The 25,437-nt window shown below is 38.1% G+C and overlaps 2 protein-coding genes across 3 annotated transcripts in view; one reads left to right on the plus strand and one right to left on the minus strand.

Moving 5' to 3' along the window:
- smarcal1 (SWI/SNF related, matrix associated, actin dependent regulator of chromatin, subfamily a-like 1) lies at positions 1-12,740 on the plus strand. 2 transcript variants are annotated; one of them, XM_007230433.4, is made up of 17 exons: positions 2-924; positions 1,898-2,246; positions 3,170-3,220; positions 3,382-3,642; positions 4,560-4,610; positions 5,031-5,214; positions 5,482-5,632; positions 6,546-6,707; positions 7,841-7,906; positions 8,378-8,518; positions 8,674-8,892; positions 9,829-9,899; positions 10,061-10,163; positions 10,324-10,506; positions 11,740-11,840; positions 11,942-12,038; positions 12,486-12,740. In XM_007230433.4, the coding sequence occupies exons 1-17, from the start codon at positions 649-651 to the stop codon at positions 12,675-12,677; spliced, it is 2,658 nt and encodes an 885-aa protein (XP_007230495.3). In that variant the 5' UTR covers positions 2-648; the 3' UTR covers positions 12,678-12,740. The 2 variants fall into 2 exon arrangements, with proteins under 2 accessions (XP_049340985.1, XP_007230495.3); XM_049485028.1 differs by lacking the exon at positions 6,546-6,707 and having other exon boundaries at positions 1-924.
- nme9 (NME/NM23 family member 9) overlaps positions 12,213-25,437 on the minus strand; it is an 18,951-nt gene continuing 5,726 nt past the window's right edge. Inside the window, exons 6-18 of the mRNA XM_022680171.2 lie at positions 25,155-25,233; positions 24,980-25,062; positions 24,740-24,832; positions 23,275-23,429; positions 21,604-21,812; positions 19,946-20,090; positions 19,663-19,770; positions 18,900-19,051; positions 18,072-18,216; positions 16,352-16,617; positions 14,522-14,617; positions 14,258-14,389; positions 12,213-13,334 (exon numbers count right to left, since the gene is read on the minus strand). Of these exons, the coding sequence (XP_022535892.2) occupies positions 13,294-13,334; positions 14,258-14,389; positions 14,522-14,617; positions 16,352-16,617; positions 18,072-18,216; positions 18,900-19,051; positions 19,663-19,770; positions 19,946-20,090; positions 21,604-21,812; positions 23,275-23,429; positions 24,740-24,832; positions 24,980-25,062; positions 25,155-25,233 (1,704 nt within the window). The 3' untranslated portion in view covers positions 12,213-13,293. The remainder of the gene's footprint in view (positions 13,335-14,257; positions 14,390-14,521; positions 14,618-16,351; positions 16,618-18,071; positions 18,217-18,899; positions 19,052-19,662; positions 19,771-19,945; positions 20,091-21,603; positions 21,813-23,274; positions 23,430-24,739; positions 24,833-24,979; positions 25,063-25,154; positions 25,234-25,437) is intronic.

A 25,437-nucleotide genomic window follows, 5' to 3' on the forward strand; every position in this document is an offset into this window, starting at 1 on the left:
CTCAAACACAAAGAACAACAGTGAGTTGACCTTTAAAGCACACAAGATGAAGATCAATTGAATAATCATAAATCGTAAGAACTTGAAAATATCACAAAAATATATAATGTGGATCCGCGCAGGCGCACTGGTGTAAGAAACACATATCGATGGGTAGCATAGCTCGACAGAACACCGGCTGTTGGGCGCTAAGGTTGAAAGTTGAGCTGAAGTTCTGAACTAACGGCGGAATGAGGAGGAAACCGGTTTATTACTGAGAATTTAAACACTTTTCTACACAGATCCTGATCTGTAAACACTCTCTACAGCATTCACACCTGTTTACCGCGCAGATAAACACACATAACCCTGTACAGATTACTGTACAGACTTATTTACAGCGCTAAGCTAACCGGCTAATCGGCTAACAGGAGCTTCGCCGATGTAAGCTAACTTAAATAAACAAGCAGCGGAGAAACTGACTGAGCGGCACCATGACCCGCTGCACTAAACTTGAACCACACACCCACCTTTTATAATAACAACCAGCTCCACCAGGCTTAATGTTTAAACCAGGCTCAATGTGGTGAGCTGGGGTTATCTGCTTAAGCTGCGCAGCTCCAGTCCAGGATTAAAGCGAGGTGACATCTGAGTCAGTTTTTCTGACTGATGGTAGGAATGTCCAACACTCTGACTCCTGAACAGAAGAGGAAAATCGAGGAGAACCGTCTGAAAGCGCTCGCAAGAAGAGCTGAGAGACTCGCACAAGGGAATCCACAGCCTCTTCAAAACGACCTCTTCTCCTCCAAGCAGCAGCAGCATGCTTCCTCTCCAACACCTCAGCCCCGTCCAACAGCAGGACCATCCAAAAAATACACACCACCTTTACCCTCACACCGAAACAACCCTCAGCCCTCAACAAGCAGAACAGCCACTGCCAGACAGGTATGAACAGTCTGTGCCCTTACTGTGTGCAGTAGGGGTGGGCAATATGGCCCTTAAATAATATCACGATATTTCAGGACTATTCAAGGATTTTGACATTGAATTAAACTTCAAATGTGAAGTTTAACTTGAAATTTAACTTCAGAAATACACTACTGCACCAAATTAATATTTAAGTAACAAATACAGTGCATTATAACATGCAATATTGGCACTGCTTTGGAGAGCTGTGATGAGGTTTGGTTACAGTGCATTACTGGCTGATAATGGCACTCATAGACCTCCTCTCAACCAATCACATTGCAGGGTCGGAACTACCTGTGGTATAATACATTTTATCAGGTGATATTATTGCATAGGATATCATATGAAACACCCTTAATTGACACTTTTACCACATTGTAACAAAGGTCAATTATCCAACATGTAATAAAACTAATAATGCACTCCATGTATCCAGGATTGAGGAAAAATAAATGATACTGAACAGATATAATCTGTCTCTAGTAGATATTTAACGAGAAATATGAATGAGTGAAAGAGTGTACTCAACATCTGGATAGGGCTGCAAATAATGATTATTTTGGTAGTCGACTAATCTGATAATTAGGACTTGAATGAAAAGAGGTGTGTCCACACTTTTGATTAGTACTGTATATTATCAGGATTTTACCAATTAAAAAAAAAATTCTTTTAAAGTTTTAGATTTGAGCATTATTTTAAATTGGTCTCTTATGTGATTTTTGTAAATTTATGGAAGTGTTTTATTAGTCTGTTCACTGTGACATTTTAAGCAATATTTAGAACAACTGCCACATTCTCATTATATCAGCAAGTTAAAAACTGCTAAAAACATTTTGGAAATATTCATGTATCTGCAAATAGTGTAAACAACAATTGTTAATTCAACAATCAAACATTAGTCCATTTAATGGTTTACACAGGTGTGTGTATTTTTTTCTCTTTCTCTTAGATCCAGGTCATAGATGCTCTTCCCATCCCTAACAGACACTTTCCAACAAATGAACCCCAGACTTCAGGTCCTTCAGCTAGTTCCAAACCTCCTGAGGTCAAACCTGATGCATCGAAGGGTACCTTCAAGGCCAATAGTTTCTATGGACAGAACCAGGGGCTGACTGCCCAACCATCTGACAAGAAGACACCTAAACCACCAGACACTTCCTCTGCTGGACCTGCTAAGAAACCCACAGTGTCTGTGAGGGGGAAATGTGTGCCACATACGGAGGAGCGGTTTAGAGTAGAGGTCGGCTACCATGCAGAGCTCATTGCAGTGTTCAAAAACATACCGTCCAGAAACTATGGTAAGAAAAATACTTTACACCAACCAATTCACTCTCAAACATATATTACAGGTCACATATGATATCTATCTGTAATAATTTTAATTAAGAACATTACAATAGGTAGGCTAAACCTAAAACCTAAAACTCACTGCAGTAAGTGACAAAAGCCTACGTTGAATATTAGGGCTATGTATTGGCAAGATTTTGACGATACAATTCAATATGTCACTGTTTATTGCAATACAGTAAGCAAGTATATATATTTCGATTGTTTAAATTTATTTTTCGGAAATCTGATAGTTTGAAAACACTTATTCTTAAAATCTTAGTAAAAGAAAAGTTTACTTTGTATGTAATCAGAACAATTTAATCTGCACTGCTATCTATTTGTCAAGTTATCTAAGTGGTCCAGCGGTCTAAAGGGCTGTCATTAAAATCGGGAGATCGCTGGTTCAAATCCAGGTCATGCAGCTTAAATAAAAAAAAAAATAGTTATGGGAATCCAGTTATGAGAAAATGTTAAACAACTACTTAAAAAACAATTGAAAAAAGTTTTCAACAATCCTGACATGTTATCACAGAACCTACAGGTATCTCCTGCCATAGTTGTTTATTATGGGGGTCCTTACATACTAAGAATAAACATAGAAATACAATACGATATAATATAACAGCTGGTAAATGGTGTCTTTGTCTACTGATAGAGGGATTAATATTGCAGCAATTTTAGAGCAATTAGTGATTTTGGTAAATTGTGTTGTGTGGCGATTGAAATATTTACTACACTATATATATAATATATACTACTATATGCTTTGCTTACCTACTTCAATTTATTTGCTTGATACATAGATGACTTGATTATACTGGCATGCTGTGAATGTCCTGTTTGCTTGATTATAGTAATTCAGCTCATTAGAGAAATTTATCTCTTGTTACAGATCCTGTCACCAAGATGTGGAACTTCAGCCTTGAGCACTATAAGCTCTTGAGTAAGTCTTTATTGCATCCTACAGAAATTACAATTAGTTGTCACAAGTGACCGTAACAGACTTAAATAACGTATAACTATGCATTCGTCTTTCTTTGTAATGAAGCTTTATAATACTAGTGTGCATCAGGAGGTTATAATGCGTGTGTGTACTTCTCAAAGTGGAGGAAGCGGCAGCCATTCCCTTTGTAACTCTAAAAGCCCTGGAAGGAATGGAGGGACTGGAAATTTCTGCCTCTAGCAGTCGACCGAAAGACGCTGCTGCCCTGGCTGCCCTGATGAAGCTGTGCCAAGGCTGGCAGAAGCCTGGGGCCATGGTGAAGGGCAAGTGCACTCTCATCTCCCGCTCTCGTCTGGAAGTGGACATCGGATACCATGCAGATGTCATAGGTATCTTTAAACAGATGCCTTCAAAGAACTATGGTGAGTTACAGTGTCTAAATCAAATGTTTGAACAAATTGTTCATATCCTCACCGTTTGATGAAAAACAAGTATCTCCATTTTTGTCAGTTTTTAGTTTACTACATAATTTGAATGTACACACTGTCCCTTGCACTGTTTCTTGATGGATGGGCTAACAGAATCGTTCCAAAATGCCCTGAAATAAACTCTTTTTACATTAATATCCACTGAACGTTATGAAGGTTTTAGAAAAAAAAAGCTGTTTAAGACATCATTGGTTCTCATTGTACAGTGACTATATGCAATTCTGAAAATATCATTTTTGTACAGACCAAGAATCTTTAGAGATGATTTAGAAACCAGATTGTTCGGTGTTTTCAACTAGGGGTGTGTCATATCGTACCGTACGTGATAATATCGCCAACATTTTTGAATATCGGGCACGATATTATACCCTGAAATATTGTGCCATATCACCCACCCCTAATTATCTCATTAGAGTACTTATTTTTGTTGTTTTTAGCAAAAGAAAAATTCACACTGTTCTCATTTCCCATTATATATCTACTAGAGGCAGATTATATCTGTCCAGTATCATTCATTTTACTTTAATCCTGAATATATGGAGATATATGGAGTGCATTACTAGTATCATGACAATATGGATCATTGACTTTTGTTACAAATCTGATAAAATTATTTATATAATATTTATATAATATCTCAGTTAGCCATAACATATTCCATACAATAATAAAATTCTAAATATTTGTTCTAATTCAGTGTTTTGTCATATCGCCAGAAGTATTGTTATCGTGAAAATACCAAGAAATATTGTGATATTATTTTAGAGCCATATTGCCCACCCCTAATTTCAACTGAATCTAACATTTCTAATATATTATAATATAATTAATTTTCCAATAAATTGTTCTAGATATGAAAACAAGAAAATGGAGTTTTCTTCTTGAGGATTATGGACGACTATGTAAGTATTTGAAAAGAAATTAAACAAAGAATGAACATGCAAATGTATTATTTTGTGAGGTTTGCTAAGGTGCTTAATAGATCAATATTTTTTTATCACTTTTTATATCAAATTTAAATTCTCTTGATACCTTTTTGCTACATTATTGTTTACAAGTTCAAGAGCCAGTCATGATGATCCACTACTCTGGGTCTGGTTTTAAAAAATTGGAACTATCCAGTATTGGTCATAGATGGTTTTAAGAAACCCAGACTTGATGAGTTTAGTTCCAACACATTTTACTCTAAACTTCTCAGTCACTTTTCTCAGATTACCAACAGCATGTCACTATCCCTGCATTGTGTATTGTAAACTAAAACCAGTCTATAAACTGTGTGTTTTTCTTTTTTTCTTTTGCTCTTCTTGGTGATGTCTGAGCAGTGGAGGCTCTAAATGACATTTCTGCTGTGGAGATTGAGCCGCTTCCACGCGCTGTGCTGCAGGCCTTCTCCTCCCAGTTTGAGCAGAGCCATTCTAAAGCTGCAGAGGTCCCTGAGGCTGATCTCTCGGCTGTTGACTCCACACTGACACGCAGCCTCATGCCCTTCCAGCAGTATGGTGTTAAGTAGGTGCTGCTTCCTTCTAATTGTCTGAGTCCGTAGCTGCCGTTTATTTTATAGTTTAATGTGCAGTCAATTGTTTTATGATGGATGTCTATCATTTAGTATGTAGCGATGAAATAAGTGTGTTAATAAGCTTAATAAAATGCAATTTGTCCCCTATTCAGCATATTTTAAGAATATAATATAATGTATGTAGTTAAAGTAATCCTTCATTGCTTGCTACAGACAGTGCATGCAAATGTATTGTTTTTTGTTTGTTTTTTGTGCAGTTTTGCAGTGTCCAGAGAAGGCCGTCTGCTCCTGGCTGATGATATGGGTCTAGGGAAGACTGTGCAGGCTATCTGTATTGCTGCCTACTACAGAAAAGAGTGGCCACTACTAATAGTCACACCATCTTCTGTACGCTTCACATGGGCAGAGGTAAATCTCAACAAAGTTTCCAAACACTGAACACAAAATATGTGACGAGGAAAAAATTTGTCATGCTAATAAACACCCGTTTTACAGCAGCCTACTGTAAAAGTATTTTATGCTCATGAGATCCTCCTACAGGTGGGAAGTGTAATTCACTTTTACCTCACTACCATTAATACAAATCATGCTTTGAGCATATCATAAAGGTCTCTTAAACTTCACCTAACGAAGCGAGACAAGCGGCCCAGCGAGCGAAAGAAATGTTATCAATGCCACGGGGCGAGCGGATGCTGTCCACCCCGGCGCCGCTTTCCCTGTGGCTAAACACCCAACCCAAATTTCATTCAGCTAAACTACCTCACCTCACCTCAAAGCCCCAGAGTCCGCTCTATATCATAAAAACTGACTTGAAAGGCGCCCACTTTGACTGATGTTCTGTCCAGTTGAGAAACCTTGTCACACTGTGCTTCCCTAGTGTATATTTAAGGTCTCAGTAAAACGCGGAATCAACCGGAGATCCGATTTAAACCTATGGTTGCTTACACAAGATAGCAAATGTTGCATAGCTAGTGGAAACAGAGCTGTAAGCTCTTTAGCTGGCAAGACAGTGCCCTAATATCACAAGATTCCACACACATATGACTGAGTTAATGCAGTCTTGTGGAGCTCCACCAGTTACATAATACAGTTAGCTGAGTTCAGGCCTAGACTTCATATTATAGCAATGCTATTATGACAAAGATGCTGTTCTCTACAGCCTCTATTAAAGCTGTTATTTTTAATAAAATTGCAACATAATGTTCTAGAAGATTACTATTGACAAAAATGCTAGCAGAGTGTCCCGTTCTATTGAAGCACGGTCATCTAACGCTATTAGAACATCTGCTTCATTTCACTTCTCCTTTGTGTTCTGTTCCAGGCGTTTCGGCGCTGGCTGCCCTCAGTAGCAGCAGATCGTATAAACGTGGTGGTGAAGGGGAAAGACAGTCTTCGCTCTGGCCTAGTCAACATCGTTAGCTACGACCTGCTCGGCAAAGTGGACAAGCAGCATTTAGCCAATCCCTTCGGTGTACTCATAATGGTATGCCACCCTGTGTAGCTGTAGGCGTACACGTTGCCTGTTTAAGAGAGGGCATGGGGTTAAATGTTGCTCAGGGAAGAACAAGTGCAGAGCTTGATGAGGTCTTATAAATTTTGCTGTGGCTGAGATGGGATGAAATACAGCTCACTTTATCCCAGTAATGGATTGTTTAGATAGCCATTTTAATTATTTGTAATAGTTTGAGGTTTTAACTGCAGTATGAACTACTTTCACATTTTACAACCATTATAATTTAAACCATTATTGGAGCATGCTTCAAGTTTCTTTAGCCAAGAGTTCAAAAAAGCATAATTGGCCTTTGCTGGAGTCTAAGAGATAAGTTGGGATGTTGGGGACCACCCAACATCCTGACCACACTAAGACTATTGGTGCTGAACACAATCAAATCCTCACAGAATGCTCCAAAATCTTGTAAAAAGTCTTACCTGCACAGTGAGGACAGTTACTCCAACAGAATCAGGACTAATCATTTTTTTATTACCCTTTTTTATTCTCTATACTTACCTTGTACATTCAGTTCAGAACTAAAGTAGTAAACTTAAGACCTGTCTTAGCTGATTTAAAGGGAAACATTTTTAATCAAGCTATCAATTTTATATGATAAGATGTTGTACCAGGCAAAGGTTTGGGCACAGCCATTCTCAGTCAATTTTCTTTCTTTTAAGTTTTTTACAGTGTAAATTTAACATTGAAGACAATAAAGCTACACAGGAACTGCAGAATTGTTAAACAACCCAGAATCTGTGGCCACATTTATCTTTGAGGACAGATCTGCACACTTTTGGTATTTTAATCTCAGTGTCTTCATGAGAGAGAGTCACCTGGAATAGTTTTCTCAGTGTCTTGAAGGAGTTTCTGGAGGTGCTGAACAATAGTTGCTGCTTTTCCTTCACGCTGTGAAGCTCCAGCTTTAGAGGAGAAACACATTTACTGTTTCCTATGTTATTCCATACGTTTCCCTTAATTGTTTCGATGTATTTAATATTAATCTACTGTAGAAAATACATTAAATTAAGAAATAAAGAAAAACATTGAAGGTAAGAAGGTGTATCCTGACTTTTGAGTGGTACTGTATGTCGCTTGAACTCTTTCATTCTTATGTGTGCTCACAGGACGAGTCCCATTTTCTGAAGAACATCAAAACTGCTCGCTGTAAGGCAGCTCTTCCTCTGCTGAAGGTTTGATATATTCCTTCATTACCTCTAAGCTGCACCAGGGCCAGTTAATCTGCACTCAGTCAGCAAAACTGTTTATGAATGTTAGCTCAGTGTGAGTTGCGCTGTTACTGCAGTTATACCACTGAAACACTTATTTGAAAAATTATATTTTTATATATGCTTAGAGATTTATTTGTATAATTTAAAAACTGGAACAATATATACAGCTATTTGTGAAGGGTTACGAATAAAATGAGGAGGGGACCCATTTCTATTAGGTTTTGTGCTCTTTTGGAGTACAACAAAGATGTTCTTACATATTTAGATCTGTTAGATGCAGATAATGTTTTTTTTTTTTTATCAATTTATTGTCTTCTATAACTCTACTCTAATAGTATTTTTGTTGTGTATTCCTATGTTTTCTACGTTATCTCAGTGTTTTCTGTATTACTGAATTGTGTTTGCCCCTCTCTCTGTGTGTGAATGTGGCAGGCAGCTAAGAGGGTGGTCCTGCTGTCAGGAACTCCTGCCATGTCCCGTCCAGCTGAGCTCTACACTCAGATCCTGGCAGTAAGACCCACACTTTTCCCCCGTTTCCATGATTTCGGGGCGAGATACTGTGACGCTAAGCAGGTAGTACTGGATTCCTTCAGTTCAATAATGGCTATTGGTGAATTAAACCTGCCTTTTTGTTCTTTTGTGTTCTGTTAAAATGATGTAGATACCACAGAAACCATACATTTATGGCACCTTTTGCTCTCCTCCTCTTTCTCTTGGTCCCTCTGTAGCTTCCCTGGGGCTGGGACTACTCTGGCTCCTCTAACCTGACTGAGTTGAAGCTCCTGCTTGAGGAGTCTCTAATGTTGAGGCGGCTGAAGTCCGAAGTGCTCTCGCAGCTTCCTGCAAAGCAGCGCAAGGTGGTCACAGTGACTACAGACGGGATCAACGCCCGTACCAAGGCTGCTCTCTCTGCTGCAGCCAAAGAGCTGGCCAACGGTCGACACAATGTAAGTGCACCTTAGATACCTTAGGTAATGAGAGAGACAAACCGCTGTTTGGTGCTCTGAATGTTCTGGAAAGTTTTAGAAACAAATCCACATGTAATATTAGGGCCATAGTATGATTGTGTTTTCTGCACAATCAGAATGTTTTTATGCATTCTTAGGCTTTAATAAGTGCATATGGTATTTTTTGCATTATAAGGCACATCGTATTTTAGGCGCACTATGAATAAATATATACACATATTTTTATATAAACATATTTTCTGGCCTATTTTCACACACAAGGCGCACCAGATTTTAAGACGCATTGTGCAACACTAGTAAGAAACAGGGGTATTTCCATGTTTTCCTTATAATTTAGCACGTCTTCTCGCTGGGTGGCGAGACCTGGAAAGCTAAGCTAAGTAAACAAACAAACAAAAAAAGCGCTTCCGTTTATTTTATAGTAAGCTTAGATTTCCACATTTCCGTTAAAGCTGGGTGCAGTAGCATTAGCATTAGTGGCTAACTGCTAGCGCTAGCCTTTAGTAAATGTCAGTAAGCGCTAGTAAATGGTGCCTGACAGCGCTACACTGAGGAACACTGAGTGCTAGGGTGATATAAGCTAGCAGTTTGTCCCACTGAGCTTGTTTTAACTCGCAGGCAAACATGCAGGCTACAGTCCGATATACTCACTTCTGAATGGCGGTTAGCGACTAATGCTAATACTGCTCCAGCGTCTGTGCTGGAGAAACTTCACTAAAACTGCTGTATAAAGCTGTACTTCAGCTGAGTAGTTTTACTGTCTTTACAACCTGACTGTTAGAATTCATATATAAGGTGCACTGGATTATAAGACTCACTCACAATTTTATGGAGAATTAAAGGATTTTAAGTGCGCCTTATAGTGTGCCTTACTATTTGAGTTGAGTGATAACCTGGGTTTGTTTGTTTCTGTAGAAGATGCAGGAAAAAGAGGCTCTACTCGTCTTCTTCAATCATACAGCAGAGGCCAAAATCAGAGCCATTATGTAAGCATGATAACATCTTTTCCACCATCATTTATGGACAAATCAGACGTTTCAACAGGGGATATTATTTGATGCATGCTGGGTAACATTGTAGTAAGTTCCTTAATTAAATATAAGTTGGAATTGAATTGTGGAGTGTATTTGTGCATGTCTTCTTTAAGGGAGTACATATCTGATATGCTGGAGTGTGGACGAGAGAAGTTTCTGGTCTTCGCGCATCACAAGAAGGTTCTGGACAGCATAAGCAAAGAGCTCACTGATAAGGTAAGTGTAGCATATTCATGTCTGACACTGAGAAATAATACCTTTTAAATAAAATACTTAATGTCTGAATTGAATGCAAGTAAATAAATAAAAATGGGCACAACTGAACATTGTTCATTTTTTTGTGTTGATGCATTTCATGTTCTCCTCCACTCTACAGGGGGTCAATTATATCCGCATTGATGGATCCACACCCTCAGCTGAGAGGCAGCAGTTGTGCGAGCGGTTCCAGTTCACCCATCAGAGCTGCGTGGCTTTGCTGTCAATCACAGCTGCAAACATGGGTCTGACTCTGCATGCTGCAGACCTTGTGGTGTTCGCAGAGCTCTTCTGGAACCCAGGGGTAAGTGTGCTTCTATAGACAACAATGGAGGCAAATCCAGGAACAGGACGAGAAAGTTCTTGACTTGGATTTGCCACCTCTGACAGCCAGAACGGACAGACACATTAAATAATAATTTAGTATCTAACGTCCATACTCTTCCTTTTAAACTCTTAACTCTTCCTCTTCTTGATTGTGAAAAAACTGAATAATTTATGTGAAACAGTGAGTCATTTGTTTCCTTGAATTGAGTATTTCTAAGGCCCACACTTCAAAAATACATTATTAGTATTTTACGGACGGCACATTGGATTAGAAAACGATGTATCAATGAACGTCTATTTTCTGGTCTATTTTCATACATAGGGCCTAATGGATTATAAGGCGCATTTTAACAATAAGGAACAAGGATGTCGCCATATTTCACTTCTAATGGGGAAGCTGTGGGAAGTGTCTTAAGTAAACAAAACTGTAATTCTTAAAAAAAAAAAAAAAAAAAAAAATCTTTTAAAGTCAAATAAGGGCTGGATGGTAATCTACACAAATTTCTCCTCTGAAAACTGTTCATGTGGGTGAGTAATGCACTTCTGTTTATTAACTGTAAGCTTAGATTTCAAATATTTTCAGCAGCGCTAGCCGCAGTAAATGCCACCTGACAGCGATACACTGAGAAACCCTAAATGTGCCGGTAAGCCAGGGCGCAATCAGTTAGCGGTTTGTCCCACGTAGCTTGTTTTAACACTGTAAACATGGCTACTGTCTGATATACTCACCTCTAAATGGTGAAAGAGTTAGTGCTGTGGTTATTGGCTATTGCTAATACTGCTCCAGCCTTAGTGCTGGAGAAACTTAATTGAAACTCCTTTATAATGCTGTACTTCAGCAGAGTGTCTTTACTAAGGCGCACTGTCGATTTTTGGGATAATTAAAGGATTTTAAGTGAGTATAGTCTGAAAAATACAGTGCATATCATTTTTTTAGTAATGGACAGAAATTGCAACATGTATAAAAACTTGAAAATTGTAATGTTTCATTTTGTTTGACTGCATCTCTAGTTCTTATGCTTAGGGCACCCTAGGATGTCGTCCTTAGCCAAAGCCATTGAATGCCAACTGCTCTGTCACACACTTTTAAAGACCAGTAAAGCACAGGCAAACAGCTTAATAATACATTTAAGATTAAACAGGCAGATTCAGTGCATGATTTTTCATAATTACTTTTTGTTTCTTTTGCCTTGTCCTGTTTTGTTCACAGATATTAATCCAAGCAGAGGACAGAGTGCACCGCATTGGTCAAACCAGCTGTGTGGATATTCACTACCTGGTAGCGAAAGGAACAGCAGACGACTACCTCTGGTAAGAGAAATCCTCTCTTAAGCTCTGTGTTTGTTAGACTCCAGGTACTGTTTCACTTCCCTCATTAGTTTTGACTCACACTGACTCTTCTCTGTCCACAGGCCCATGATCCAAGAGAAGATGAATGTTTTAGAACAGGTCGGCCTGTCGGAATCCAATATTTCAGACAAGGCAGAGTGCTCCAGTTTCCACAGCAAGGTAAGAATAGACTTTACTTTTAACGTTCTGTCTCAAAATGTGATCAGATTCCATCAGGAAACTGTCCTAAAAATTCTGTAAACCTGAAACGGATGATCGATATTACTATATTACGGATAGTTATGAAAATAGCCTGATTTACTTCAAGGAATACATTCTTATATACTTTCAGTATAACATTTTTCTATTCACAAGTTTTATTTAACACAAAGATTAATACAAGCTGAGAGTGAGTGAGTTGGTAAAAATATTATCATGATATTTAAAGACATTTTCAGGATGCTGAATACTAGTCAGAATGTGCTACAGGCATTAGTGTGTGACATTTTGTAAATTAATGTTTTATTTTTTTTTATAATTCATTGGTACGGAAACCCTAGGAACATTTCCTAATAACTAATTTGTATTTAAATTTTGACAAGACTTCTTTTTTCATTACTTTCTGAGGACCCCAAGCAGCAGACCATCACAGAGATGTTCCAGAGGTCCTTCTCAGAGGAGGATATGGATGAATCTGTGCTGCTGGAGGCTGTGAATGACTGGGAGGACTCTGAGCACACGAATTCTCGACCCCAGGAAAATCATTTCTCAGCAAGTCCCAGCAAGAAAAGACGCATTGAAGACTACTTCAGCAAATAAAATAAAAAAATGATGAAGAAAAAAACGATTAAATTGTAATAACTGCCTACGCAGGCACTCAGAGTTGCGTGCCCTCTTATTTTTTTAGTTTAAGAAGCTTTTCAGAGTACTGAGTGTAATGTTTTTTTGAATATCATGGGAAATATACACGTATCTTTTTGTTTGTTTAAAAGTAAAGTTTAAAGGTAATGCATCGTTTGTAACTATTGTACATAATGATTGAGAACTGTTAAATAATAATAAAGCTCTATGTGATGCACTAGGCTCTTGACAAGTTGTCCCCTAAAATAGAAAACTCAGAATTGTTTTAGAATGTTTACAGTTTTTAGAAGCATGGTAGTGGCAGTCAAGCCTAATTAATCTGCCATAAAGATTCTTCATAGATCCTATCTACTCATTATCTTGGTAGATTTGGATACTGTTTAAACATGTTAGTGTAGTGAGGTAAAATACTGCTTTCCTGTGGCAGACAGCTGGGCAAACACTTCACTCCACTCCACACTACACTTAAAGAGTCCTGTGTAACACGAAGGACACTAAATGAAAGTCACTCTAGGTAAGAGCATGGTCAAAACGTCCAGTTAGCAACATGATTTTCACAGCTGCTGTTTTTCTCTTAGGAGTCCTCCATCCTGTCTGAAGTGGGTGTTTCTTGTCCTAAATGAAAGATCAAAAATATATGTTAAGAATTAGTTTCTGAAAATCAAACATAACATTATGACCAACTTCTTGTTCGTATACCACATAGACTGTGTATAGGTGGACATTGAGAGCATCGTCTCTCTAAAGTGAAGCCACAACAGGTCGGGCGCCCCCTGCTGTTTGGTTGCAGAAAGCTGTGTAACCCCACCCATCCCAATAGGTTTCAATGGCAAAACAGACAACTTTCAATCACGTTTTTTTTCCCAATATACTGTAATTCTACCTCCATTATTTAAATGCAGCAGCTAGTGTAACCTCTGCTTATACTGTCAAAATTTTATATCCCCCCAAAATTTGTTTTTTTTAAACATTATTCAGCTCTATTCAAAAAAGGTGTGGTTATTGTAAAAGGGCTGGGTTACACCTAGCCGGGGTGGGATCATAGAATGTGTATAGCTCTGTGGAGGCATCCCTCAGGGGCGGGGTTATTTAAATGAGTAGTCTGTCTCTATTGTGGCCACCACAGCAAAAAATGAGCTGTGGTGGCCACAATACTGTAAAATAACACTTCAACACTCTATAACTTTAACTAGTTCATATGTTTTGGGAGCATCATTTTTAAAAAGGCATGCTAAAATGTAGGGAGTCTTCCTTACTGGATTCTGCAAAATCATCTTCTCCAGCTTTAAGCTTAATCCTGAAAAAATGCTTTCAATAAAGATCCTCTTCTCAATCTGAAATCCAGGTCAGTGGCCTATTCTTTGATTTAAACGAGTACACGACTGCTTTTCCTCAGTATAACAGTAGTGGTTACGTGGTAAGCCTGTGATGCCTGTTCTATCATGTAAGAATCATCATTATGCCTCAGTGCTTTTGGGAAACCAAGCGCAGATCTATTTCTAAGACCTAGATGTCAGTGGTGGCAGTGAGACACAGACCTCCATTACCACTGCTGGGAGTGGATGTCTCTCGTGCTTCTCTTTGCTCTGATGAGTCTGTGGTTACTTCAGGAGACAATGGTTGGCTCTTTGTTGCCTCTGGGTCCAGATGCACAGAGCTTCTTGCTGCTTCTGTACAAAAATCATTAGTTTACATATGTAGGCATTACTATCATACAGGAAGAATGTATTCAATTTTCTTTACTTCACCAGGAAAATGAACGGGATGAAACATTATTTTACTCATTTTCACGTTTCACATACCTCCACTGTTTGCTTCAGTCTGGTCTCTTGGTTCACTAAATGAGGGGGATCTTGATGTCTGGAGGTTCCTCAGCTCTGCAAAGCTCTCTTCTGCTTCTATAAAAACAGACAAGTTTACGTTTACCACACTGCTTTTCTCCAAATGCTCTTCGATTATCTCCATAAATATACTTAACATTTGTGTAGAAAATCGGATGAATCATAAACATTTACATTCATTCACATTCACATCAGAGGGTGCGCATTTCTAGCACAGAAAATCGGGCCAAAGAGTCTAAAAGCGGAGAGAGGATGTGCAATTCAAGTGCAGAAAATCGGGCCAAAGAGTCTAAAAGCGGAGAGGGTGCGCATTTCTAGGGCAGAAAAACAGGGCAAAGAGTCTAAAAGCGGAGAGTGTGCGCATTTCTAGGGCAGAAAAACGGGGCAAAAGTGTCTAAAAGCGGAGAAGGTGCGCATTTCTAGCGCAGAAAATCGGGCCAAAGAGTCTAAAAGCGGAGAGAGTGCGCATTTCTAGCGCAGAAAAAAGAGCCAAAGAGTCTTAAAGCGGAGAGGGTGCGCATTTCTAACGCAGAAAATCAGGCCAAAGAGTCTAAAAGTGGAGAGAGTGCGCATTTCTAGTGCAGAAAAATGGGCCAAAGAGTCTAAAAGCGGAGAGAGTGCGCATTTCTAGCAAAGAAAATCAGCCAAAGAGTCTAAAAGCAGAGAGAGTGCGCATTTCTAGCGCAGAAAAACGGGCCAAAGAGTCTAACAGCGGAGGGGGTGCGCATTTGTAGCGCAGAAAAACGGGCCAAAGAGTCTAAAAGCGGAGAGAGTGCGCATTTCTAGTGCAGAAAATTGGGCCAAAGAGTCTAAAAGCGGAGAGAATGCGCATTTCTAGCGCAGAAAAACGGGCAAAAGAGTCTAAAAGTTGCCGTAATTAAGGAGTTTAATATTAAGACACATCAGTTTGAAAAATCTTAGTTTACACAACACTGTCAAAGATAGATAAAGATAGTAAGTCAAGTAAAATGGTGTGTAAATGAAAGTAATCAGGAAAACGTATTATTTAAAGTGGTATATTTCATTATTTGTTTTATTACAGTGTCTGTGGCCCGTGACTTCAAATATATTTCTCCTTCTGGCCCCCAACAAAAAAGTTTGGACACCCCTGTCCTACAGACTTGGGTATTTGTAGACTTTTTTTTCAAGACTTTTTTGTAAGTTGCTGAGTGTGTAATATCCTATACTAGTGCATCTAAAAAAAATAGGATATCTTTGAAAAATTACTTCATTTCAGTAATTCAGTTCAAAATGGCAAACTTATATTAAAGTTATCAGTATATAGATGTATTATGTACAAAGTGATTGGTTTTAAGCGTTTATTTCTTTTACTTTTGATGATTATGGCCTACAGCCAATGAAAACCCAAAAAATCAGTGTCTTAGAAAATTTTAATAATGCATAAGACCAATTGGTACTTTTGGCAGAGTGGGCAGTGTGCCAAGCCCTGCTGGAAAATGAAATCCCCATCTCCATAAAAGTTGTCTGCAGAGGGAAGCAGGAAGTGCTGTAAAATCTCTTCAGATTTGATATAACACAGTGCACAAACACTAGCAGATGGCATGGCTCTCAAAACCAACACTGACCATCAGTTACTTACTTTAAGATTTTTGAAGCTCAAAACAATATGCTTACTAAACTGATATGCAAAAGTAAAAATGTGAGTTGGGAAAATAATTGACTAAGCTAAACTAAAGTTAAATTATCTTAAAATGCTCTGCCGAATATTTTTTTTATATGGTGTATTCGCTAGAGGAATAAATAAAAAAATAAATCACTAATAAAAAATACCTAAAGGAAGAGGTTCCTCATCATCTCCAGCATTGATGAGCTCAGACCCTGAGCTGATCTCTCCAAAGAGGAAATGTATTTTCTCCTGCGCATGCTCTGTGTTAGATGAACCATGGACGGCGTTCTCTAGGATATCTTTAGCGAAGCGGGCTCTCAGGGACCCCGGTGCATTCTCTTTTGCATCATTGGGGTCAGTAGGTCCCATCATGGCCCTCCACTCCTCAACTGCATTCTCTTTAGTCAGAATCAGCATTGTGCACGGACCCCTGATGGAAAGAAAAGACATTCATATACAGTACATTCAATTTCAATTTCTAATTCGATGAAATCTATGATTGTTTCTGCTATGTGCTTATAGAAGGTTTGCTACCCTGTACCGTATAACTGAGCCTCTGAAAAGAAACAATGGGAGAACTCCATATCTCCCACTATATATATGCTAATTACAGCGCTTAAGAGGCGTGCTGGCTATACATGAGGGTGTGTTAAAAGATCTGACTGAAAATCTCCTCATCAGGGCTGATAATCATCAAACCAGCTTCAGAGGAATTCAAATGAGCCACAAGGATCAGATGATGCCTAAGAAAGAATTAGCAAATGCAGCACCCTCCACATCCTGAGGCTAACAGACACTTTCACACAGTCAGTAGAGGAAGAATACGTCTAAAGTGTCTGAATTTACATATACGGTATGATTAAATCCAACAGTAAGGAACAGGTGGACTCTGGGAGGAACACCTGAGGACCATTTTTAAGGCTAACAAAGAAAAATATAAAATCTGTAGAAAATATTCCTGATTTATTTTATACAAACTATTATTCTGTTCTCAAGTATAGGGACCTTCTAATTGGAAGCTATAGTAAGCGGTTAGAGGCTGTTATTTCTGTAAAAGGAGGATCTACTAAATATTAATATATATATATATATATATATATATATATATATATATATATGTTTTTATTGGGGTGCCCAAATTTACGCACCTGCCTAATTTTGTTTAAATAATTATTGCCCTCTTTCTGTAAATCCTATAAACTTAATTTCACTTCTCAAATATAACTGTGTTCATCTGCTATATTACATTTTCATGATTTATAAAGGAAAATCATGAAAATGATCAGTGGTGCCCAAGCTTTTTCATACCACTGTATTTGTGCTAAAAAGATTTTCAGAGAAGAACCATCTTTATAAAAGAGATTTCAGTGAGACAACCCTTTCAATAAACATCTTTAAACCTTTAAACAGAAGTTACTAATAGGTGGAACAGTATTTGTTTTTAAATGCAATTTTAAAAAGGCATTCTTTTATATTTTTTAAATTTCACTTGAACTAAGAAACATTTATTTAGAGTTTTTTATAATTTGTTAAGTTTAGTGTGAAAATTAATTTAAACAAATGAATTAATATATTGAATTTTTACTATTTGTAGTTTCATTTGACATTCAATGGCTGATGACATAAAATGTGAATTTAACCTGTAGGCTATTTCTATATACAGAATAGGACACTGAATCATAATGCAAATTGAAAAAAAAATTACATTCCAGGCCCTGGCTGGAGAAATGTTCTCTAAATGGACATTATTGTATTTTAATGAAATACCCTTGCTTTAAAAGATTTGTTTGGTTGAGGAACCATCAGTTCTTTTATGGCATCACTCAAAGAACCATTTCTTGTGTGTGTGTTTGTGTGTGTGTGTGTGTGAGAGAGAGAGCTTACCGGCACATGTAGTCCACTAACTGGCTGAAGAAAGGCTTGTCTCTGTGTTCTCTGTAGAACTCTTCGGCCATTTCTCTGGACAAAACTGTCTCCTGTAGCTGAGAGATGGTGAAGCCTCCGGCTTGGATCTCCTCCAGGATCTCATCTGTGCAACAAAATTAAACCCTAAATCTATCTGAGGAATAGATAATTGTGGAATACTCCCAGTTTCTATGTTAGGATATCAGTATAATTGGTTGTACTGGTCCCAACACTTTCTCTTCAGTTCTACAGTAAGTACTGAAAGTAGAGTTGGGCATTTTGACAATATTTACTAGTGTCACTTAATGCGCCTTATTATCCGGTGCACCATATGTATGAAAATAGACTAGAAAATAGTTATAGTTGTATAGTCTGGTGCGCCTTACAGTCCGAAAACAGCTCCAATACAAAATTGAAGTGATATAAATTATACTGGACAATATAATCTCCCTTTATTAGTAATATCATGGAAAATGAGAAGATTGTAGGTTTTCCTTTTGTGGAAAATATAAAACATTATATTGTGCAGCTCTATTGCATACTGTAAACATGTCATCTATATCTAAATGACTAGGATGAAGCCTAAGAAGGAAAGTGGTTTGGAGGTTTTTCTGCCCACTCCACTTATTATGAAATGTGAATCGTGCGTTTTAAAATAACTTTTACATTTGTATAAACTGAACAGTGTGGCTATATAAATCACAGGCTGCAGGATCGAGTGCGGAGAGACGATATAACCTGAACAATTCTAGAACATGTGGTGTAGGAAATAGTTGTAGGCACCTTTAACACGGGCCGCTACTGTACCTCTGTGCTCTTCTGAAGTGTCGGGTTTAATAACAGCCAGCGTCTGCTCTTTAGGGAAGAAGAAGCTGATCTCCTTTTCAGCCTCCTCCAAGCTCTGACTTCCATGAAGCTGGTTCACACACTCACTCTCCCCTGCAAACTGAGCTCGCAGGCTGACCAACCAAACACACACGTATAACAGGAATGAAAATTGATCTATACAGGCAGGGATTACCTTTTTTTAGATTTGCACTTGAAAACGCACTTGTTTATTCCCTTATTACATCTCTAGATTTTTGCACTGTACTAACCCAGCTACCCACCAACATCAATAGACGTTAATTTCAGGTTGAATCTTGGTCATGATGTGAGATGACAAGAATTTTACAACAGGAAAACGTCTAATACTGTAACGTCCCTGCAGAAAATACTATATAGGAATAAAGTTTGTTAGCCTGTGTGCTAACATTAAACATATTGAGGTGAATACAATAGAGCACACAAATTTAACTGAGCTCAGCCTGGGCCAAAGTTCTGCAGACAGAATTAGCAGATGAGAGAAATTTGTCAATTTCGTATTTCCCTTACACTGCAGGCTAAATATGTTATGTTTATCTTAAAACTTCTTACTTTCATAATTCTAAATTAAGCAATAACATTAAAGGAAATGTCTTAGTAACTTATATGAGTTATGCAATACCCTCTTACAAAAAGTTTTAGCAACTAAAGATAATACTCTTGAGTCTACAATTTAAAAGTGAAATAATAAAAAGTTTCAGCATACCTTTCTGGTTGGTCTTCCTTCGCCTGTTTGGGGTCTTTGGGTCCCAGAAGGTTTCTCCAGTGCTCCACAGCTCCCTGCTTTGCTAAAGCCAGAGCCAGCACTGGACCACTAAGCACAACACAGTTTATTACACTCTGCTTAATGCAAAGATGTTTTTTTAAGATAATTAATGTCATCTTGCCATAAACACACTGGCTGGTGTTCAGCTTCACTCACAAGAATGCACCTCACAATTTATACTGGTGTCTATGTCTATACAGTATATGGCTTGAAAATTAATTACCTGGTCATGCTTTTAAGGAGGGCAGGAAAGTATTCCTCATTCTGGTGCTCACTGTAGAACAGGCACACTTGCTCCTCTGTGAGCATCACCTCCTTCTGCATGGCCACCTTAAATCCTGCCTTGTGGATCTTCGCTAAGATCATCTCTGTTAACACAAAGTCATGATTTGTATTTAGCGTACATAAGCATTAGTAAAATCTAAAACATGTTGTTTGTACAAGCATATGTGGATATTATTAGTATATATAGTGCATGTACACTGTATGGACAAAAGTGTTGGGACACACCTCCTAATCATTGAATTAATGTGTTTTCTATTTAGTCCCACCAACACAAGTTCATATTGGTACTGTCCAATTGGTACTTTTGGCAGTGTGGGCAGTGTGCCAAGTCCTGCTGGAAAATGAAATCTGCTTCTCCATAAAAGTTATCAGCAGAGGGAAGCATGAAGTGCTGTAAGATTTTCTGGGAAAACAAAACTGCACTGACTTTGAACTTAATAAAACACAGTGGACCAACACCAGCAGATGACTTGGCTCCCCAAACCATCATTGATTGTGGAAAATTCACCCTAGACCTCAAGCAGTTTAGACTTCGTGCCTCTCCACTCTTGATGGTTTGGAGGGTCATGTCATCTGCTGGTGTTGGTCCACTGTGTTATATCAAGTCAGCGCAGTGCTTTGCAGAAAATGCTGACAACTTTTATGGAGATGCAGATTTCATTTTCCAGCAGGACTTGGCACACTGCCCACACTGCCAATAGTACCAATTGTACCAGTCTTATATAATATTCTAATTTTCTGAGACACTGATTTTTGGATTTTCATTGGCTGTAAGCCATAATCATCAACAATAAAAGCTTAAAGTACACGCTTAGATCACTCTGTATGCAATACATCTACATAATATATAAGTTTAACATTTTTAACTAAATTACTGTAATAAAGTAACTTTTCAAGGATAGTCTAATTTTCTGAGATGCACTAGTATACTTGCTATTAAATCTTAAAATCTTTGCTTAGTGAATATATGTGGCAAAGATATTTATACTAATCTGATTACATCACTAGGTTTTTGCACTGTACTAACCCAGCTAGCCACCAACATCAATAGACGTTAATTTTAGGTTGAATCTTGGTCATGATGTGAGATGACAAAAAATTTGCGACAGGAAAACATCTAATACTGTTACGTGCCTGCAGGAAATACTATATAGTAATAAAGTTTGTTAGCCTGTATGCTAACTTTAAACATATTGAGGTGGATACAATAAAAAATACTATTTAACCGAGCTCTGCCTGGGCCAAAGATCTACAGACAGAATTAGCAGATGAGAGAAATTTGTCAATTTCTTATGGCCTGTGGCTTGGAAGGGCACTTGAAATAAAGGCTTTTTTCTATTTCTATGACAATAAAAATGTTGTTTTGTTCATTCTTGCAGGTTTTGACCACTGGCACAGAGCCATACTGTCTCTAAGACAGTCAGAAACAGGTACTCTAATAGTAAAAGTGCCTGGCTGCAGCTATAGCTATAGTATCCAGCCTGGGCAATTGCATAACTGCATACGTATTTCTGTAGCTCTATCTTTCTCTCTCTCAGCATGCGTGTGCCTGCGGGTCTGCGTTTCCGCGCACACAGACATGGTTCTGGCACATGCCTCTGTTTTCTCTGGCTGCGTCAGGCCGGATGAGTGCCAGTGTCCTCTCCACAGGCTCCGGTTCCGGCCCGGCGTGGCCCGAGTGCCTGCCTGACACCGCCGTCCTGAAGTTGGGAAAGAAGAAGGCCAGCTCCCTACTGGCCTGCTCGCCATCATAGCTGCCGTGCACGGCGTTGAACAGGGTCTCTGATCCGTACTGAGCTCGCAGACTAGAGGAGAGAGAGAAGAGAAGGAATAAGAGGATGGTTAGAGGGCAGGGAAGATGGGTGATGATGAAGGAAAAAGAAAGATGGAAGAGAAACTGAGGGAAAGATCAGAATGAAATGAGAATCAGAGGATGTGTGAGGGAGTGAGAGACAAAACAAAGAAGATGGCAGATGTTAAAGCAGATGTGAAGGTATGGCAAAAAAAAGGTTTTGGGAAGGAGGTAAGTGTAGCGAGGAGGAGGTAGGAAAAAAGAACTGCACAAATAGATGGAGAGAGTCAGAGAAAAAGACAGAGAGAAAGAGAGAAAGAGAGAGAGAGAGAAAGAAGAACAGATGGCATGACTGCTGGTTTCACAGCGAGGGCAGGGAGAAGGGGAAGCTGGCGATAAGCACAGGATGCATACTGTTATATCTGTTAACGCTCAAATCTGTGAAAACAATATGGGACCTCCTCTCTAAGAACACACAGCTGCTCTTCCTGAGCTATCTGTGATTAAGCAACAAGATATTTAGAGCTCACTGACAAACCATAAGCAAATCTATATGTGCGAGCGTGTGTGTGTGTGTGTGTGTGTGTGTGTGTGTTTCTCATTGCTGTCACGCAAGTCCTCTAAACTGCAATTTTACAGTTGAAGGAAAGGTCCTTCTTAATGTTATTGGGAATTAAGGTTTCAAATATATACTTTGATTTCTATTTTTTTAATTACCTTAAAAATTACCTAATTCTTACCTCAGCTAAGTATGAAGACAAGTAAAATTAATATTATCAACCCTTTCAGGCCCTGCATCCATTACATAGAACATGGTATGTTTTCTTCTTTCTTCTTCTCTATATTCTAGCACTTAGCCCTGCCCACAGCATAGGAAAAATAAAAATCTGCCCATTGACGTAAAGCATGACAGCATCCCAGCTAATAAAGCAGAGTAAACTGCATGTTTGTGCACTGGGACACACTTAAATACTTGTATTTACAGGAAAGCAAACATCAGTCAGAACTGGAATACACAAACCAGTACACAAAACTGAGTGAGTGTGAACATTAGGATAGGCCAATAATAGAGTTAATACAGTAAAATAGAGAAAAACTAATTAAAAAAGGAACTAAAATAATAAATGTAAGAAATGCATTAGAATTTATTAATATATGTATTAGAAACTGAAGTATGTCTTATTAGATGCTTTAAATGACATACAGCATAAACTTCAAAAGTCTGAGTGTGCAACTAATGACAACTAAAATAATAATTAAATAAATAAATAGGAAAATTTAAATAATTTCATTGGAATTGATTATAAAATTGCCTGCATACATGGAATTATGGAGCAAAAAAGAGCATCGAAATCCTAAATATTACAGTGAAAACATTCTATTAGAACTAAATTAATCATAATTTTATCTGACCACCTCAAGCCAACTGGTGTGTGTGTGTTTAACCTGACTTTAAGCGGTGTGAGGCTCTTTACCTGTCTGGATGCTCTCTCTTGGCCTCCTCGATATCCGTCGGGCCCAGGAACTCCCGCCAGGCCGGGATGACATCATCACAACCCTCGGGTTTAGAAATGACCAGAACATGGGAGGGGCCACTGGACATGAACTGGACCAGCTCCTGAAAATATGGCTAAGAACATACACACCCATACCCACACCCCACACAAACACAAAGACGAGAGACACACACACTCGTTACACACTCAGTTAAACACAACCTGAGGCTCTGTTCCATGAGATTCTGCAGAGTAAGCAAAGCAGGAGGGCACGCAGAAAGTCAGCAGCTCTATTCTTAGACTTTCACACAGACTGTATCCACAAAGAGCACGAAGCAGAGGGGGAGAATAAATCTGGAAGTGTTGCATTTCAATGAGTGCCATTCTTTTGGTGCATCCGTCAAGACTGTCCTACCGAGACTGCATGAAGTGTATGGCACCTTCAGAAATATTTATTCATATGACATCAAAGTACTGATACACAGAAACTCAACAAGCTTTATGTGGCAAGTAGATAAACAGGCAAATAGGTTGGCCACTAAGCAGTAATGATCTGTCTTGTTAAGCAGATGAAAAAATGAACACTAATCAGAAGTGATTATTCACTAAGATTAGTTGTTTTACTAATATAAATTATTATACTGCACATTTTATTTATATATATATATTTTTTTACTGAGGTAGTGAGAAAAGAGGAAACATAATTATAAATCAGGAAGGTAGAGAAACAGGACAAATCCATTGAGAGAAAAGGCCTTAACAATATCCAGTATAAGAGCACAGAAATTATAGGCGCAAAAATAAATGTATAAACCTAATAAAAAGACCTAACACGGAATTTAGTGTTTCCCCTTTTTTCTTCCTTCCTTCTCCTTATTTTCGCTTCCTCTCCTCCCTTCATCTTCCCTCATTCTTCCTTCTTTTCTTACCTGTTCTACCCTGTTTTGTTTCCTTTAAAAAAAAAATATATATATATATATATATGTATATGGTCAGGAAAAATAAAAATTATGTTTAATATGTTGTCGCTATTTTCAAAAGAAATAGACTTAAATTTCAATGAAAATCCATGTATAAATATTTAATTTATTTTCTGTTTCTATATGAATGGATGGATAAATAGGAATGACTTATTACAAAAACATTGCAAAATGCAGAATATTACTAAATGGTATACAGAAAATATACCTTTTAAAATATACATGGATTTACTTGTATTTGCATAATTTTGCCTATATATAAAGCAGAAATATTTACCTGTAAAACAGACTTTTATAAAAATTACTTACTTTAAACAGATAAAATGTCAAGAAATGTGTTAATCCTTCTTTTAATATTTAACTTTTTAAAATATATTTGTTCATGTATATATTTATGTCCAATATACAAATCATGTAAAATGTACAGTGCATGCATACGTATAATGCAGGTTAGATTGCAGTACCTCTGATGCTTTGTGCTGGTAAAACTCCTGAGCCTCTGACTCAGTGAGGGTTCGCTCCTCATGGGCCAGAATCTCAAATCCTGCATCCTGAATCTGAAAGAAAAAATACTGGTATTTTAGCTTTGCTCTCATCCATCTGATGCATTTGCTTTATTTATTTGTGTTTTGTTGATTTACACTTTTCTTGCAACATTTTTACATACAGTATAATAAGAAATATATAAAGTATATAGGCTTTACCTTCATAATGATTTCATCTGTCTTCCCATGTGCCACAATGTCTGGCTTAATGATCGCCACGGTGTAAGACCTGTTATCAGTCACTGCAGTGGAGAAACACAAAATAGCTGTCAGCTCTGTACACAGATCCACCTGGCTGTGAGTAAATGTACATTAAATTAGTATGTGTGAGTACCCAGAATATCTTCATCATTCTGAATGGGCCCGGCATAGTCTTCCTGCTCTTCTTCATCAACCAAGCCCTCATCTTTTACCTGTGAGAATACACTTCAAATGCTCAGGGCAGGAAAGGAGACTTTTGGAAAATGTGTTAAATAAGAACACAGTGTGAATCAAACTGTGTTAGATATGTGTTATAATGAGAGAGAAAATAGTACAAAGACACAAGTTAAAACATTGATCACATTATTAAATGCTGGTTGTGTGCTTGGCAACCTGATATCAAAACCACTTAAATT

This window comes from Astyanax mexicanus, chromosome 11 (assembly GCF_023375975.1).
Source record: "Astyanax mexicanus isolate ESR-SI-001 chromosome 11, AstMex3_surface, whole genome shotgun sequence".
Lineage (NCBI taxonomy): Eukaryota > Metazoa > Chordata > Actinopteri > Characiformes > Acestrorhamphidae > Astyanax > Astyanax mexicanus.

Bases quoted from the DNA above. Each gene is read 5' to 3' on its own strand.
- smarcal1 (XM_007230433.4), top strand. From the start codon at position 649: ATGGTAGGAATGTCCAACACTCTGACTCCTGAACAGAAGAGGAAAATC. The intron at 3,221-3,381 runs GTAAGTCTTTAT...TACTTCTCAAAG, and splicing joins TGAGCACTATAAGCTCTTGA to TGGAGGAAGCGGCAGCCATT. The intron at 11,841-11,941 runs GTAAGAGAAATC...CTCTGTCCACAG, and splicing joins ACAGCAGACGACTACCTCTG to GCCCATGATCCAAGAGAAGA.